The following is an 18,163-nucleotide window of genomic DNA, read 5'->3' on the forward strand; positions in this document are numbered from 1 at the left end:
ATGCTTCGCTTTGAGTTGTGCATACTCCACTGATAGGTGGTCATATTTTTTGGTGAGTTGTGCCGTGTGTTGCTGCAAGGCCACGAACTCTTTAAATTGGGTGCTCGATACTAATTGGGAGCTCCCAACGATTGAAACACTACTGGTTGCCTGCAAGTTCTTGGCCGATTTTTTTCGGGTCCACCAGATGATCCAACCTCCATCCACAAATTTGGATTGAATTCTGTAAAGACGTTGCACCTATGTTGCCAACATGCTAGAATGTCCTTAAGCATGCAAATCTAATATGATGTGATTTATTTTCGGAAGCTTCCAAACTTGATGCATGAATTATAGATTAAGACATCACTTTTCTTGTTATATTATAACACTATTTTATTATTTAATAATCTCATTGAATGTTTAGTTTTGGTGGTTATTATTAGAGAGTATTTTAGAAGATTTTGTAGGCTTCTAAAGAGGAAACAAAAAAAATGTGTAAAGGAGAAAAAGGGAGATCATATCGGATTTTGTCTCCCTTCTCTCTTTTTTCTTCCTCTTCCCCAATTTCTTTCTCTTCTTTATGATATTCTTGATGGTACTGTGTAACTAATTTTGCTTTGTGTATTGGATTTTTTCTGTGTCTTTTTTTCATTATTTTCTTGTTTAATTACTATGAGACCTCTCGTTTATTATTCATTAGAATCTCCTGCTAGGTTATATATTAAATATGCAATTGTTTAATCTCTCTAATATGTGAAGCAACTAAGATTTAATTATTTGTTGTGTTAGAAATTAGTAAATTTTAGGCAGATTTTTCAACTAAATTAAATATAATTGCTTGTGCATCTAGTGGTTAGCTTCATCATTCTCTTTAGTTTTTAAGGCTAGTACTAAATTAAATTGTAGTGTTTGTTTTAAGTTGTTTAGTAGCTAGGGTTAATTTGATTGATTATTTTCTAATTGACTATAATTAAAGAGTGATAAGAAAATAGTTCTAATAATGACTTTAAGGGTAATTAATAAGTCTAGAATTCACACTTAAAACACCAGGACGAAGTCATAGTGTATGAGGTAAGGCCTAAACCCAAAGCCTAAATGATCATGGATTGTACTAGGAGATCTAGAGCCCGAGTGCACATTTTACATTTCTTAAGCCTAGATAGACCATATGACCCAATGCTCTCCTAAACTTGGGATGATCCTAATTGATCCAACTGGCCTACAATCACTTATTCTCCAAGATGGGTTCGGTTTGTTCACCAAGTCTAGCAATGAAATGCTCCCTGGGAACAAACCCAAACAGAAACCCGAAGGCACTAGGCAAGGCTTGGTAAATAAAGTCCGACCAACAATATCATATCATTAAATGCTATCATATCCTCATATTATAATTGGGTATTTAGCATATCCATGTCTAATGGAGGATTCGTATGTCAATGCCCTTTCGATTCAACAATACACTACCAACTATTATGGGCTATTATCTTAAATAATTGATTTCAAACCAAGTATTAAACTATTTTTCACACTTTACCCTTGTCTATATGCAGGTTAGAGTGATTCTTCACTTTTAAAATATTCATAACTCACGAGGTAAGGTAGGTCACTTTTCTTGTAAGCACAACCCTTAAGTGTTATTATTCTTACAACCTCACTAACTTTAGCATCAGAGAATCATCTAGTTTACAGGTTTCGCGATTTCTGATGATTACTAAGCCCAACAAGTCTATTTCAACATTTCATACCATTACCAGAAAGGTTAGAAGTTTTCCTTAAACCTCCATGCTAATTCGCTAATGCTAATGCGAATGTGAACAATGAATTCTGAAAGTGTAAATTTTTTCCATGCGAATGTGAACAATGCTAATTCGCTAATGCTATACGGATAAGTTTTGTATTTTTGTTTCTCACATTATTGAACCACCATGCTAATGCGAATGGATGATCAATAAAAAAGCTAAAGGCAGACAACCTGGATGATGAAGATAATTCAAGGTTTCTGGAACCGGAGCACGTCGTCGACAAGTTTGTCAAAATTCATGGATGATGAACCACTAACACCCGTTGTCGCTTCAGCCTTTGACTTCCATTCCATTGCCTTCCTTTTCATTTCCTTACCTTTCTCCCCATCAATTAACTCTATCACAAGCTTCTCTACTTCATCTCCCTTTGCATCACTTTCAATTTCCATGCCAACACCCCAATCAACACAAGCAAACTTACAGTTAGTTTACTGTCTCCAGCACCGTCTCTAGCACGTGGAGTTCAAAATTGAGTAACAACAAACGTCATGGATACACTAATAGAAATAGAAATACCATTATATTATAGCAACCATAAATAAATAAAAAACAGTGTAGCTTATCTCAAGAAAGCCATACTAGAGGTGTTAATACCATCCCATTACACAACCAATCCCTTGCCTATAATTTCTAAAGACCAATTAGGGTTCCTAATAACCATAATATTAAATGACGACTTCTTATTCAACCATATACCTCTCAACTCGTTTGGGAATGGTTGCCGCAATGACATGCTCTCACGAAGGGCATGACAACTCTAATTCATATTTTATTTTTGAATATTTTCTTTAATCAGATTTTTTTTTATTGTTCCTTCTTTACAATATACGTTACAGACACTTGGATGAGTGGGCCACCCTAGATGCCTTTGAGAGCTACATGAGACAGTAAGGGAAAGAGTCATTTCTATATCCGGGAGTGAAAGTAGGCCACCCGAATTTATGGCCTATCTCTATTCAAATGTATCTTCGTGACCAATCATCACTGATAGTTAAGACATATCTCATAATCAATCTCTATTTCACATGAATTGCAACACCAATGGTGGAGGTTTTTATGTGGCTGATGCTTTTTCAAAAGAAAGACTTCTAGGATTTCTGATGGAGGAAAGGCGTGATTGATGCAACAACAAATTTTAGCATGGAATTCTGCACATAAGGAGTTATAGCTTGATTTTGAATCTGTATTTCTTTGTTATTCTTAATGGTTTCTGGGTCATTAGTCTTGCTTGTCATTAGTTTTCTTTTGAATCTTATATATATATATAATATATATATATTATATATATATATATATTATATATATATATTTGTTTTGATTTTGAAACATAAAATAAAATTGAAATGAAATATTAAGGGATGAAATTAAAAATAAAATCTAATTAATTAAAGGATTAAAAAAAAATAAGAAGAATTATAATGAGGAATGAGATTGAAGAAAAAAATAGTTAAAAAAGATAAAAAACAAAACAAATAGTTATCAACAAAACAAATGAAGAAGAATAAAATTTGATATGAAAAACACATGACACTCCATACTTTGGCATCTTTTTTTTTTTTAATTAATGAATACTTTATATTTATCAAAAGATTAAGTTGCCCCTAACTCAACATGAATATATCAACAAGACTGAAGAAAAATATAAATAAATATCCTAGAAAGAGATATTTTTTTAATTTGCTTTTCATGGCAAGTGAGTAATTCTATTAGGCTTAAAAAATAAAATTGTCTGCAAGCCTCCTAATGCAAGTTAAATTTATTTATTTTTGCTTTTAATGTTAGTTCAGTCATTGTATTATTTATAATAAAAGTTAAAAGTTAGATTTGCCCCTAATAACAAATGTATCCCTATAAAAAGATTATAACACCCTTTATTTTTTAATTGGGAAAATTTGAGGAAAGTATTGTTTATTATTATAGTACTTTCCCTAAATAATTTAGTTTATGTTAATTAATAATAATAATTAATTCATCATACTGGCCTTTTTATTATTATTATTCAATTTTCTTCCCATGCTCATGTTAATCGAGTGAGGTTAGGCTTACTGTTTATTTACGAAAGAAGAGATGGAAAGGAAGAAAATTATTGGACACTCCCAACTTTTTTGAAATATCAAATCTAACCTAATATCAGGACGGCATTCCCAACTTGTTAGACACTCCAATCCAGTTGAACCATCTCTTTGTATTAAACACTTATTCTATATATGCTGAAGTAAGCACTGCCATCAGCTGCAATGAAAATATAATATTGATGATTTTTAATTTAAATATTATAGATTTAATTATCATTATTACATCATTAAATAAATAATATTTTATATCAAATACTTTTTATTATTTCATTAACTTAACTACAATTTTATCACGTATGAAATTCATTTCATAAGAACTATAGTTTCCATGGTTTTTTGAGCGTGCACCAAAATAAGATAAAATATCATCAAAAACAAAATTGGAATTGCGATCAAATTCCACAAATACTACGTCATCATGCGATATTCTTTTAATTTATTTAGTGTTATTAAATAATATTAAACATTATTTTTTTGAGTAAAACATAATTTTAAAAAAAAATTAAAAAATTTATCAGGTTGAACGTGATCTAATGAATACTGCTCACGTCAACAATGACAACAAAATTCAGCTGGCACTGTTCACGTGAACAGTGCCAGGTGAATGCTTCTCGTGTTGCAGGTGAATTATAATTCACCTGGCATCACTTGACATGGGCACTGTTATGAACAGTGCCCAAGTGAATTACAAGAGAAGCAGCTCCCATCTGATATGAGCAAAACACCGGTTTGATGAAAAAAAATTATAGGGCACAATAAACAATAAACTGATTTTTTCATGTTACCAAATGTATAGTTTATGTGGTTTGCTTTAAAAGCTAAAGCTATTGCATAAACAAACACCCACTAATGCTTAAAGTGTGTATATATATATTCTTATCATTTTTTTTTGGGATAGAGAAAATTATATATTATCCCCAAAAAAAAATGATAAGAATTCTTTTTTCATGTTTATCTCTTCTTCTTATGTATCTATTGTAATACGATACAGAATAGCAAAGTACTATATACTATATAGAAAAGTTTCTCTCGTTGGCATTAGTGTTTCAATAAACGCGTGAAAGGTCACACACAGCTTATGGACATATATTTTCTTGCTAAGATCTTAGCCAAAATTATGTTGAACGTAATAGAAGCAAATTAAATTAAGAAAATGTAGCAAATAATAGATGAATTTATTATATCAAGATATTTTTTTTAGATTATATTTTGTCGCACGTGTGCGGCGTCGCGGCGAAAATGTGTTCCACTTCAAATCTAAAATGCATGATATCTTTATCTGGTAAATATGAGGAGAAAATAAATTCTTGTCTTTTATCGGTGGAAAATGGAATGGGAGTCGCCACCTAGTATTTTGGTCATCAGGAACCCTAACTGGTCTCAGAGATCGGGCACGAGAACTGATTGCGTAAAGGGAAGGTATTAGCACCCCAAATACGCCTTACCTAAGATAAGCTGCATTGTTTGATTGCCTGATAAAAGCTAAGGTGTTATTGTATTTCTAATTGTTGGTCTATCTACGGTTCAAGAAAAACCCTCCTCAGTAAAGAGGTCTTTATTTTATCGGGTAAAAACCTAACTGTTCTAAAGTTTATATGAAAACTATATTTTTTATATCAAGAATACATTTTACATATAAATTCGTAATCCCAAATACTAAAAGAAGAAAAAAAATTTTTTTTTAGAATTTTTGAAATATTGGCCTAGTTCTCGTGGTTCTAACAAACTTGTTGTTAAAGCCAAAGTGCATGCTAATACAATGTATTTTTTTGAAATTTTTTTTGTTGTATGAAAATATGATGTGATGATTTTTTTTTCTTTATTTTGGAGAGACTAGACCGTATGCATTAAAACAAAAACATTATATATATATATATATATATATATATATATATATATATATATTGATGTCTTGACGAAAAATCGGGTATTTTAATACTGGATTTGTATCTTTACGGTATAAAAATACAAACCAATATTAAAACAATTTTGATAAAAATATGCAGGAAAATCAACAATATTTTTTTAAGGATTTTTTTCAGAATTTTTTGAAAGCAAAACATTTTTTATTTTTTAAATTTCTTTTTTCGATGTTATGATGAAAACCGGGTATTTTAATACTGAATTTGTATCTTTACGGTATAAAAATACAAACCAATATTAAGCAATTTTGATAAAAATATGCAGGAAAATCAACAAATTTTTTAAGGATTTTTTAGATTTTTTATTTTATTTTATATATATATATATAAACATTATAATAAATAATATATAATATTAGGCGGGCTGAGCTAGGACGGACTCCGCCCCAAAAGGGTTGGGCTGATCTCGGCCCAACAAGATTTCCCTCTTTAGTCTGGGTCGGGTCGGCTGGGCCAGAATTGGTCTGGCCCACCAACACATTAGAGCTGAGCCAGAACTAGCCTGGCTCAGCGAAGGAAACCCACTAGTGCTGGGCCAGAACCAACCTGGCCCAGCACCAAGAAAACCAACCGGGGGGGGAATTATTTTTCCTCTCCCATCCTCCTGCATGCAGAACATTTGTTCTGCATGGAGGAGGAAAACGCATAAGTGGAAAAAATGCAGGGGGAAGAAGACTTTACCTGGTGCAGAGGAGGCGGTGCTGCTGGTTGGACTGCTTCACTGGTGGTGCTGTGGTGGAGGCTGGTGGCGGTGTTGTGGCTCACGGACGGCGACTCCCAGCAGTGGTGCTACTGTTTCAAGCGGCGGAGGGAGAGGTTACTGCTCTTCCTTTCTCCTCTGTGTGCTTTCCTCTTCTTTCGTTTTCGGTGGTTTCCCTTTATCCTCCCAGTTTGTTTTTTAAGTTTTCTACCCCGTTTCAAACTTTTTCCTCCCTCTCAATTTTGGGTTTACTAATGGTTCTCTCTTGTTCGGTCCTTTCTCTCTCCTTTCGATTCTCTTTTTTTGTTTTCGATTTGTTCACTCCTCTCTTCGGTTCGTTCTCCCTGCCCCCTCGCATGCTGGCGTTAAGTCTCCATTTATAAGGGGCAAGGGAGCGAGGCCTCTTCATTACTGTGCATGGGGAGCAGGGCAGCATTGGGTTGGTTGGTGGGCGCGGCTGGCAAGGCGCGGCACCCCTGACTTCTCATCATCAAGGTGCTTGGGGTTTCGAGTCTTCTGCAGGGCACGCAGATCGCAAGAATTAATGAAGAAAGAGGAAGAAAATAAAAATGCTTTCTCTTCCCCTGCTGCACGTCCAGGGGAAGAAGAAAGAGGAACAATGTCGTTCAAAACGACACCGTTCTGTTTTCTCTTTTTTTTTTTCAACATGAAACGACGTTGTTTTGGACAAAACAAGCCGTTTCATTTAAATATGGCACCAACACGTCAACTTCCAAATCAATCCTTAATTATCTTTTGTTCATTTTACTTGCATCCCTTCCAATTTTCGTCTTCGCCCCAATAGTTGGCCGCATTTTTCACTTCAGTCCTTGGCCTTTGATTTATGCAATTAGACCCTTAATTGATCAATAAACTTCTAATTTCTTCAATTTGACCCCTGATTTTGATAATTACAGCCCCTATATTTACGCGCCTTTTCCAATTTGGTCCTTGGTTTCGGATTTTCTCAATTAAGTCCCTAATTGGCTATTAAACTTCAATATTTATGCAATTAAGCCCCTGATTTGACCAAATCAACTCTTAAAAATTATAATTGGACCCCAGAACTTTAATTTCTTCCAATTAAAGCCCAAATTGACTTAAAATCCATTTTTCTTGCAATCAAATCCTCTATAAATTCAATTAAACCTTCAATAAAATCCAATTAAGCCCATAAACATCCAATTTTGGACTTTTCTCCTCAATTTAAAATTTCTTTTCCAACAGGACTCTCATCATTCAAGAATATACTGTTAAAATTTAAATCTTTGTATTTTTAACCTCTTTAACCAATTTTTCTGACCATTTTCTGAGCGCTCCCACCTCCTATTATTTTTTCTAATTTCTTCCAGCTATATATTTATTTATTTATTTATTATTATTATTATTATTATTTTATTATTATTTATTATTATTATTTTTGTTATTATTATTATATATATTTTTTTATTTTTATTTTTTGTGTGGTACCTGGGTTACAACATATTTCTCTGCCAAAAAAATACAGTAGGTTACTCAATGCTTGAAGTTATTTGCCAAAAATAATGTATTTGCTCGCTTGCAAGAACTTTTACCAGTCGATCCAGATTCCGATGAGACGCATCACCGGTCCAAGCTGCCTCCTCTGCCTTGGTTTTCCATTCCATTGCCTTCGTTTTCATATCTTTTCCCTTCTCCCCCTCCATTAACTCCCTCACAAGTTTTTCCACTTCATCTCTTTTCACGTTGCTTTCTATCTCCATTCCGATACCCCACTTAGTACAAGCAAACCAACAGTTGGTCTGTTGCTCAGCGAAAAATGGCCAACAAACCATTGGGACACCGCCACAGATACTTTCCAATGTCGAGTTCCACCCCATGTGACTTACAAACCCTCCTATGGAAGGATGCTTCAAGACTTGTTCTTGAGGACACCAGCTTACTAGCAAACTTCTATCCTTTGTTACAGATAAAAATTCAGGTGGGAACATCGCGGCTTCACCTTCAATAAGATCAGGCCTTATTATCCATAAGAAAGGTTTGTTGCTGTTGGCTAGTCCCCAAGCAAATTCAATCATTTGCTGTGCAGTTATTACAGTGATGCTACCAAAATTTACATGCACAACGGAGTTTGGTCCTTTTGAATCAAGCCATTCAATGCACTCTGGATGATCTTTCCAAAGATTGGAGCCAATATTTTTCAGATTACCATTTGGAATCTGATCAACATGCAACTGGAGAGGACCAAGTGTGTAAATTGGAGGAAACATTGGGGATAAAGCATCCAAAACATCTTGTTCGAAGGAGTCAAAGGTGTTAATAATGACAGCAGAAGCTCTTGAGGTTCTGTCTATTTCTCTTATCGCGAAGTGAAGCATGGAGTCGTTTATGTCTGTAGTTCTGACAAAACTTGGAAGATCCCTCAAACGGATATTTTTCATTCCTGGAATCCAATCTATGGATGTTTCTAAGTACCCAAAAAAAAAGTTACAAATGAAGATTAATTTTCGTTCTTGGTAAATTATGCAGGCTCTGACCTTCTGAGTCTTGGTAAAATTTTAACTTCTAATGAACTAAATAGAAAAGGAAAACTTGATCATAAAATCATGCACCCACATTCTGAATTTTCCGTTTTAAAAAGCTGTGTACCTTTCAGAGGTGTCAAGCCTCTTTCGATAAGAGAAAGATATTGTGCGTAGCCCAAAACACCACAGGCGCTGGGTGTCCAAAACAGCGCTTCAGGAATTCCGAATTCTTCAGCTGCGTCAAGAGTGAAGCTCATGCAAGCATCAGAGATAATACATGTCACCTGGGGCACAATACTGGAGGAGTTGAGGTTGGCAATAAGATCACGAAATGGGGCTAAGCAAGTCGTGGAGGTGCAGTCACAGAGAGATGGGATGTCTTGAGTGGCATCAGCAATATCTGATGGTGGAAGACCATCAGGAATGGTCTTAAACTGGAAGTCTGGCAAGCCATCAAGAGAGCTGCTGCCTCTAGACTTGAGTAAGCGTCTGTGGTTATACTCTGTATTAACAAAGGTTATGTCAAAACCTTTGAAGTGGAGTAGTTTTGCTAGTTTTAGCATTGGGTTTATGTGACCCTGGGCTGGAAAAGGGATACACACGGCATGGGGTTTATTTGCCAAGTCTATGGACACCATCTCTCCGATCACACACAAAAATATTGGATGTTGAGGAAGGAGAGAGGCCCCTTCTTATAGATAAAAAAAAATAATAGGTGAGTGCCCCCTTCTGGGAATATTATTAGCACTTGAAAAAAGGCCACGCAAGCCTGGTCCTACAAAGAAAATCCTAACCATGCATCTATACAGGGGCGGAGACAAGGGGAGGCTTGCGCAAGGAAAAAAAATTTTCAGCCCTCTTTGAGTTCATTCTTAATATTCTTATAAGACACCGCACAAATCACAACATTTTAGCCCCTTTAATTTTATTTTTTGGTTCCGCCCTGCATATATATATATATTATGGATGATATTTTGAAACATGAAATATTTATTTTATAATTATTTTGTTATTGTTATTGTGCTGTGCATGCAGTAAGTTTGTAATTTAAGTGTTTGTGCAAAGGTTAAATAGGCATTACAAACAAAACAAGTAAAAGTATAGCACAAATACCGATGGTTTGTGGCCATCGGTATTTTATCGAGAGTTGCAAAATATTTACTACAAAACATATAAGAGAACTTCTATGCTGCAAAGTCCATGATGAAATTCCTCGATTTAGAATACCAGAAAATTGGCATGTGCCCTAACTTCTGCATGTTATACTACCTTGAAAATACCAAAAATAAGAGGGGATTCTCAATATTATAAAAAAGTCATTAATAGTACATTTTTCAGGAGACTCCTTATAACATTTTAACTTGATCAAATGATCAGATTGAGAGTTATGTTTGATATCGTAAATTGGGACAGTAGGTAATTTTACACCAAAAACCCAAATTTGGGTATTATTTTATTTATTGAAATTGTCAAGATCTTCAAAATAATTCATTGGGGACTTAGATCCTTATTCATAATAAAAAATCTTCCCTTGAATTCTCTCCCTTTTTGGTTAAAAACTATGTGATTGTACGATATTCACACGTAAAATCATATATTAGTTTGTTCAGAATTTCATTCTATTTTTTATTATTTTCTAACATTTTAATCACAATTAAAAAAAAAATTTCTTTTAAATAACTATTTTACTGATTAGGGAACTTATGCGATTTATAATTCGAATATTGTTTCGGCATACCAATTTATTTCTCTACTCCATCCATGATCTAAATAAATTTATTGGGATTTTTCATCCCATTAGTAATAATTTATTCCTCATAAATTTCTCATTTTTCAACCCAAAAAATCGAGGATTAATATCCAAACATTTTGTTAGAACAACATTCAATAAGAAAGAAGGTGAATGGCAAGACCTCTCCTTACGATGTGGCAAAAATTACTTAGGCACAAACTCTATTTTGTCATGTTGTACCATCAAAGAATATTTTTCAAGGTTTTGGCATTTCAATGAACAAGAAATCCATATCAAGTAGGTCTTTAGAAATCTTTCATTCATCAAAGTAGGATAATCGACAAGAGAATCAACTAATATTTCCCCCCAAATAGCCTTTTGTAATAGATAGAAAATCTTAATTTTTGAAGCAATAATGCCCATTTTGTCAATCTCCTTAGTCATACTAGCCTTAAGATAATGTATTTGAGAGGGTCGACTTAAGAAATTAACCGTACTGAATGTGCCTTGGCTATAAGGATACATTTGTTATTAGGGCAAATCTTTTTATAGGGATACATTTGTTATTAGGGGCAAATCTAACTTTTAACTTTTATTATAAATAATACAATGACTGAACTAACATTAAAAGCAAAAATAAATAAATTTAACTTGCATTAGGAGGCTTGCAGACAATTTTATTTTTTATGCCTAATAGAATTACTTACTTGCCATGAAAAGCAAATTAAAAAATATCTCTTTCTAGGATATTTATTTATATTTTTCTTCAGTCTTGTTGATATATTCATGTTGAGTTAGGGGCAACTTAATCTTTTGATAAATATAAAGTATTCATTAATTAAAAAAAAAAAATGCCAAAGTATGGGAGTGTCATGTGTTTTTCATATCAAATTTTATTCTTCTTCATTTGTTTGTTGATAACTATTTGTTTTGTTTTTTATCTTTTTTTAACTATTTTTTTCTTCAATCTCATTCCTCATTATAATTCTTATTATTTTTTTAATTCTTTAATTAATTAGATTTTATTTTTAATTTCATCCCTTAATATTTCATTTCAATTTATTTTTATGTTTCAAAATCAAAACAAATATATATATATATAAGATTCAAAAGAAAACTAATGACAAGCAAGACTAATGACCCAGAAACCATTAAGAATAACAAAGAAATACAGATTCAAAATCAAAGCTATAACTCCTTATGTGCAGAATTCCATGCTAAAATTGTTGTTGCATCAATCACGCCTTTCCTCCATCAGAAATCCTAGAAGTCTTTCTTTTGAAAAAGCATCAGCCACATAAAAACCTCCACCATTGGTGTTGCAATTCATGTGAAATAGAGATTGATTATGAGATATGTCTTAACTATCAGTGATGATTGGTCACGAAGATACATTTGAATAGAGATAGGCCATAAATTCGGGTGGGCTACTTTCACTCCCGGATACAGAAATGACTCTTTCCCTTACTGTCTCATGTAGCTCTCAAAGGCATCTAGGGTGGCCCACTCATCCAAGTGTCTGTAACGTATATTGTAAAGAAGGAACAATAAAAAAAATTCTGATTAAAGAAAATATTCAAAAATAAAATATGAATTAGGGTTGTCATGCCCTTCGTGAGAGCATGACATTGCGGCAACCATTCCCAAACGAGTTGAGAGGTATATGGTTGAATAAGAAGTCGTCATCTAGTATTATGGTTATTAGGAACCCTAATTGGTCTTTAGAAATTATAGGCAAGGGATTGGTTGTGTAATGGAATGGTATTAACACCTCTAGTATGGCTTTCTTGAGATAAGCTACACTGTTTTTCTTTATTTATGGTTGCTATAATATAATGGTATTTCTATTTCTATTAGTGTATCCATGACGTTTGTTGTTACTCAATTTTGGACTCCACGTGCTGGAGACGGTGTATACCTTTTTTGAACTGAGTGTAGGAGTTTAGCTCATGTTCGTAAGATTGACAAAGCAGAGAAATATTTTTTTTTCGAAACCTTGTTTGAGTTGTTTTATGCTCTTTTTACCTTCCCATTTGCTACCAAAAATCGTCAAGTTTTCTTAAGTTTTTTGATCAGGAGTCTTCATAATGCTAAATTCGTTTCCTTTTTACCTGGTCTTTAAGGTTAAATAAATCCCTCGGAATTTACACTGAAAAAATACATTACAAGATTTTATAGTTTTACCGACGGAAATATTATGTTGATGTGTGATTACGAGCTCGTCGGTAATTTATTTACCAACATCTTCACCAACGGAATACGCCATTGGCTTTCCTTTTTTCGGTAATTCCACATTCCGTCGCTATATCGGTCGGCAACACAAAAAAACATTTGCCGATGGTTTTTACAACGGAAATTTCGCGCAAAAAAAAAAAAGTTTCCCACTTGAAATATATCGACGGATTTTATCCCATCGGTGATAGCATGATTTACCGACGGACAATTACCGTTAGTAACTTTGTTAGTGAGTGGTTGAAATACCAACCAAAGTTATACAAATAAAATTTCTATTAAACATTAAAAAAAAAAAAAAACAATAAAGTTAAATAATATTCATTACAAACTGAATGTGTTTTCAAAAAAAAATATTAAATGAAATATTAAAGGTAAATAATATTTATTACAAATTAATATAAAGATGGAGCTGGAGGAGGAGGAGGCTGGTGGTTATACGGAAAAAAAGAATTAGGCACACATGTTCCACTCTGTGATGCCATGTTCATGATCATTTCACGAAGCTGTTCATGATTCGCTTTTTGTTGTGCATGCTTCGCTTTAACTTGTGCATACTCCGCTAATAGGTGGTCGTATTTTTCGGTGAGTTGTACCGTGTGTTGCTGCAAAGCCACGAACTCTTTAAATTGGGTGCTTGTGTAAGATCCCACATCGGCGGGTGAGGGATGTGTTGCTGACCTTATTGTAGTGCTGGTGCTAAACATGTTTGAACGCGTTTTGGGGCGTCAGGCTCAAAAAGTGGGCTCGCATCACCAAGAACAAAACCGTGAGGGCGGTAAAGCCCAAAGCGGACAATATTCAGCATGTTGGGCGGGGCTGTTACATTTGGTATCAGAGCCGACCTCACTGGATGTCCGGTTGTGCCGACGAGGTCGTCGGGCTCCTTAAGGGGGTGGATTGTAAGATCCCACATCGGCGGGTGAGGGATGTGTTGCTGGCCTTATTAGTAGTGCTGGTGCTAACATGTTGAACGCGTTTTGGGGCGTCAGGCTCAGAAGTGGGCTCGCGTCACCAGGAACAAAACCGTGAGGGCGGTAAAACCCAAAGCGGACAATATTCAGCATGTTGGGCCGGGCTGTTACAGCTTGATACTGATTAGGAGCTCCCAACGGTTGAAACACTACTGGCCACTTGCAAGTTCTCAACCGATTTTTTTCGGGTCCACCAGACGATCCAACCTCCATCCACAAATTCAGATCGAATTCTGTAAAGACATTGCACCTATGCTGCCAACATGCTGGAATGTCCTTAAGCATGCAAATCTAATATGATGTAATTTATTTTCGGAAGCTTCCAAACTTGATGCATGAATTATAGATGAAGACATCACTTTTCTCGTTATATTATAACTCTATTTTATTATTTAATAATTGCTTTGAATATTTAGACTTGGTAGTTATTATTAGGGAGTATTTTAGAAGATTTTGCAAGCTTCTAAAGAGGAAACAAAAAAAATGTGTAAAGGAGAAAAAGGGAGATCATATCGGATTTTATCTCCCTTCTCTCTTTTTTCTTCCTCTTCCCCAATTTCTTCCTCTTCTTTATGATATTCTTGATGGTACTGTGTAACTAATTTTGCTTTGAGTATTGGATTTTTTTTGTGCCTATTTTTTATTGTTTTCTTGTTTAATTACTATGAGACCTCTAGTTTATTATTCGTTGCAATCTCTTGCTGGGTTATATATTAAATATGCAATTGTTTAATCTCTCTAATCTATGAAGCAATTGAGATTTAATTATTTGTTGTGTTAGAAATTAGTAAATTTTAGGAATATTTTTCGACTAAATTAAATGTAACTACTTGTGTTTCTGTTGGTTAGCTTTATCAATCTCTTTAGTTTTTAAGGCTTGTACTAAATTAAAATTTAGTGCTTGTTTTAAGTTGTTTAGTAACTAGGGTTAATTTGATTGTTTATTTTCTAATTGACTTTAATTAAAGAGAGATAAGAAAATAGTTTTAATACTGACTTAAAGGGTAATTAATAAGTCTAGAATTCACACTTAAAACACCAAGACCAAGTCATAGTGTATGAGGTAAGGCCTAAACCCAAAGCCTAAATGATCATGGATTGTACTAGGAGATCTAGAGCCCGAGTGCACATTTTACATTTTTTAAGCCTAGATAGACCATATGACCCAATGCTCTCCTAAACTTGGGATGATTGATCCTAATTGATCCAACTGGCCTACAATCACTTATTCTCCAAGATGGGTTCGGTTTGTTCACCAAGTCTACCAATGAAATGCTCCCTGGAGAACAAACCCAAACAGAAACCCGAAGGCACTAGGCAAGGCTTGGTAAATAAAGTCCGACCAACAATATTTGCACCCAACTTATGAGTGCTATCATATCCTCATATTATAATTGGGTATTTAGCATATCCATGTCTAATGGAGGATTCGTATGTCAATGTCCTTTCGATTCAACAATACTTGATTTCAAACCAAGTATTAAAGTATTTTTCACACTTTACCGTTATCTATATGCAGGTTAGAGTGATTCTTCACTTTTAAAATATTCATAAATCACGAGGTAAGGTAGGTCACTTTTCTTGTAAGCACAACCCTTAAAGTGTTATTATTCTTACAACCTCACTAACTTTAGCACCAGTGAATCATCTAGTTTACAGGTTTCGCGATTTCTGATGATTACTAAGCCCAACAAGTCTATTTCAACATTTCATACCATTACCAGAAAGGTTAGAAGTTTTCCTTAAGCCTCGTGAACAATGAATTCTGAAAGTGTAAATTTTTTCCATGCATACGGATAAGTTTTGTATTTTTGTTTCTCACATTATTGAACCACCATGCTAATGCGAATGGATTAGGAGCATGGGCATGCGCGTTAATGGCTCCTTGTCGTGGAGATTAGCAAACTATATATTCAATTGGCTGAATGGAAAAGTGGAGTATGTGACACAATGTAAAAAAGCTAAAGGGAGACAACCTGCAGATGTCACAACAATTTCATCAAAGAAGCTAATTCAAGGTTTCTGGAACCGGAGCACGTCGTCGACAAGTTTGTCAAAATTCATGGATGATGAACCATTAACACCCGTTGTCGCTTCAGCCTTTGACTTCCATTCCATTGCCTTCCTTTTCATTTCCTTACCTTTCTTCCCATCAATTAACTCTATCACAAGCTTCTCCACTTCATCTCTATTTGCATCACTTTCAATTTCCATGCCAACACCCCAATCAACGCAAGCAAACTTACAGTTAGTCTGTTGTTCGGAGAAAAAAGGCCAGCATAGCATTGGCACACCGTTGGACAGGCTTTCAATGGTGGAATTCCACCCCATGTGACTTAAAAACCCTCCTATCGATGAATGCTTCAGGACTTTTTCCTGCGCACACCAGCTCGCCATCAGGCCTCTCTCTCTAGTCTCTTCAAGAAACTCTGGAGGCAAAACCGCTGATTCGCCCCTGACAAGATCAGGCCTGATTATCCATAAAAAAATCTTCTTGCTGTTAGCTAGTCCCCAAGAAAACTCCTCAAGTTGCTGTGGATTCATGACAGTGATGCTTCCAAAATTCACGTAGACAACGGAATTGGGATCCTTGAAGTCCAGCCATTGCAGGCATTCAGTCTCTTCTTTCCACAGACTGGATCCAATTGATGCTAGATAATCATTCTGTGTTTGATCAAGAAGCAAATTAAGAGGACCAACAGAATAAATCGGAGGAAACATAGATGAGAGAGCAACCAGAACATCATGATCTAAGTCATCAAAAGTATTCAAAAGAGCTGCTGAAGCTTTGGAAGCTCTATCAATTACTCTTATCACAAAGTTTAGCATAACGTCGTTTCGATCTGTTGTGCGAATGAAGGTCGGAAGGTCCTTCAGACGAATATCTTTCATTCCAGGAATCCAGTCTATTTTTGTCTCCAAATATCCATTTGTCAAATCGCTTTCTTCTGCATCATTGATATCAAAGATAAAAACACGTTACTCCACCTCATACGTATATTCGAACAATTTAATTCGAAAAGATTCATGGTAGTATGAAATTAGTAATAAATGTATCGAGTACGTACCTTTGAGTGGTGTGTAACCTCTTTCAACAAGATGTTTGTAATGTGCATAGCCCAATGTGCCACATGCACTTGAAGTCCAGAAAGTGACGACAGGGATTTGAAGTTCCTCCTTCACATCGAGAGCGAAGGACATGCCACTATCTGCTACTATGCAAGTTACAGGCGGGACAACATTTGATGAATTGAGTTTGGCAAGAAGTTGGCGAAATGGGTCTAAGCAAGCCTTTGAGGTAGAGTCACAGAGAAATGAAATGTCTTGGGTAACATTAGCATCAAGCTGATCACCTAGACCATCTGGAATGGTTGCAAACTGGAAATCAGGCAAGACATCAAGGGAGTTACGGCCTCCGGACTTGAGCAAACGTCTGTGATTGTATTCAGAGTTCACAAAGGTGATGTGAAAGCCTTTGTGATGGAGTAGTTTTGCTACTTTGAGCATAGGAGCTATGTGACCTTGAGCTGGATATGGGACGCACACGGCATGAGCCTTGGTGCTCTTTGGAAGAGATCCCATGTTTCTCACTTAGTTTTTGTATTTCACACCTTCTATGAGTTAGAAGACTGAATTTATTGGTCACCAGTTATACAAGGAATTGTGATTATTTCTTATATGGTCCAAAATCAACGAAATATGGTATTACTGATAAAGGGGATGTTGACGTACTTTTTCTATCAATGATTTAATCGATAAAAAAATTATTAATGAAGTCTGAATCTTACATTGACGGATTATATCCGTCGATAAAACACTAAAATCTTGTAATCATAATTATATTGCACTAAATTATTTATCATATAAGTTTTTGCAATCAAGGTAATGGTGGTGAATGAATCCCCCCCACCCCCCATATTTTCCGGTGGATATACTAGAAGAACACTCGAAATAAGGTGGACAAATTATTGTTACTTGAAAGAGAATAAGGTGGATAAATTTGTAGCCTGTAACATTCCACGATATCAAACCTTTAACAACATGAGGTGGATAATTTATAAAATCGTGAAGGCAAAATTATGCTGACGTTTGATGGAAGAGAGAATAGTGTTGGTTAGGGTTTGTGATTGATATCTTGTTTATTTTAAAAGTATTTTTAAATAAATTTAAAATTTTTTATTTTTTTTAAATTAATATTTGTTAGTATTTTCAAATATTTTAATATACTAATATAAAAAAT

The 18,163-nt window shown here is 34.7% G+C and overlaps 2 protein-coding genes across 2 annotated transcripts; both read right to left on the reverse strand.

Moving 5' to 3' along the window:
- Positions 1-1,665: 1,665 nt before the first annotated feature.
- LOC118048740 (7-deoxyloganetin glucosyltransferase-like) lies at positions 1,666-17,600 on the reverse strand. Its single transcript, XM_035058547.2, has 3 exons — positions 16,992-17,600; positions 15,911-16,871; positions 1,666-1,796 (listed from the first exon to the last, which is right to left on the reverse strand). The coding sequence occupies exons 1-2, from the start codon at positions 17,503-17,505 to the stop codon at positions 15,937-15,939; spliced, it is 1,449 nt and encodes a 482-aa protein (XP_034914438.1). The 5' UTR covers positions 17,506-17,600; the 3' UTR covers positions 1,666-1,796; positions 15,911-15,936.
- LOC118048759 (7-deoxyloganetin glucosyltransferase-like) lies at positions 1,958-9,641 on the reverse strand. Its single transcript, XM_073405624.1, has 3 exons — positions 9,110-9,641; positions 8,088-8,972; positions 1,958-2,052 (listed from the first exon to the last, which is right to left on the reverse strand). Exons 1-3 carry the CDS (start codon positions 9,621-9,623, stop codon positions 1,973-1,975), a joined length of 1,479 nt encoding a protein of 492 aa, XP_073261725.1. The 5' UTR covers positions 9,624-9,641; the 3' UTR covers positions 1,958-1,972.
- Positions 17,601-18,163: the final 563 nt, after the last annotated feature.

The sequence above is a fragment of the Populus alba genome, chromosome 17 (genome assembly GCF_005239225.2).
Source record: "Populus alba chromosome 17, ASM523922v2, whole genome shotgun sequence".
Taxonomy (NCBI): Eukaryota; Viridiplantae; Streptophyta; class Magnoliopsida; order Malpighiales; family Salicaceae; genus Populus; species Populus alba.

Excerpts from the sequence above, each read along its gene's own strand:
- LOC118048759 (XM_073405624.1), bottom strand. The coding sequence starts at position 9,623 with ATGGTGTCCATAGACTTGGCAAATAAACCCCATGCCGTGTGTATCCCT. Across the intron at positions 8,973-9,109 it reads AGGCTTGACACCTCTGAAAG|AACGAAAATTAATCTTCATT; the intron begins GTACACAGCTTT and ends TAATTTACCAAG. Across the intron at positions 2,053-8,087 it reads AGAGGAGGCAGCTTGGACCG|CGACAACGGGTGTTAGTGGT; the intron begins GTGATGCGTCTC and ends CAAAGGCTGAAG.
- LOC118048740 (XM_035058547.2), bottom strand. The coding sequence starts at position 17,505 with ATGGGATCTCTTCCAAAGAGCACCAAGGCTCATGCCGTGTGCGTCCCA. Across the intron at positions 16,872-16,991 it reads AGGTTACACACCACTCAAAG|AAGAAAGCGATTTGACAAAT; the intron begins GTACGTACTCGA and ends TCAATGATGCAG.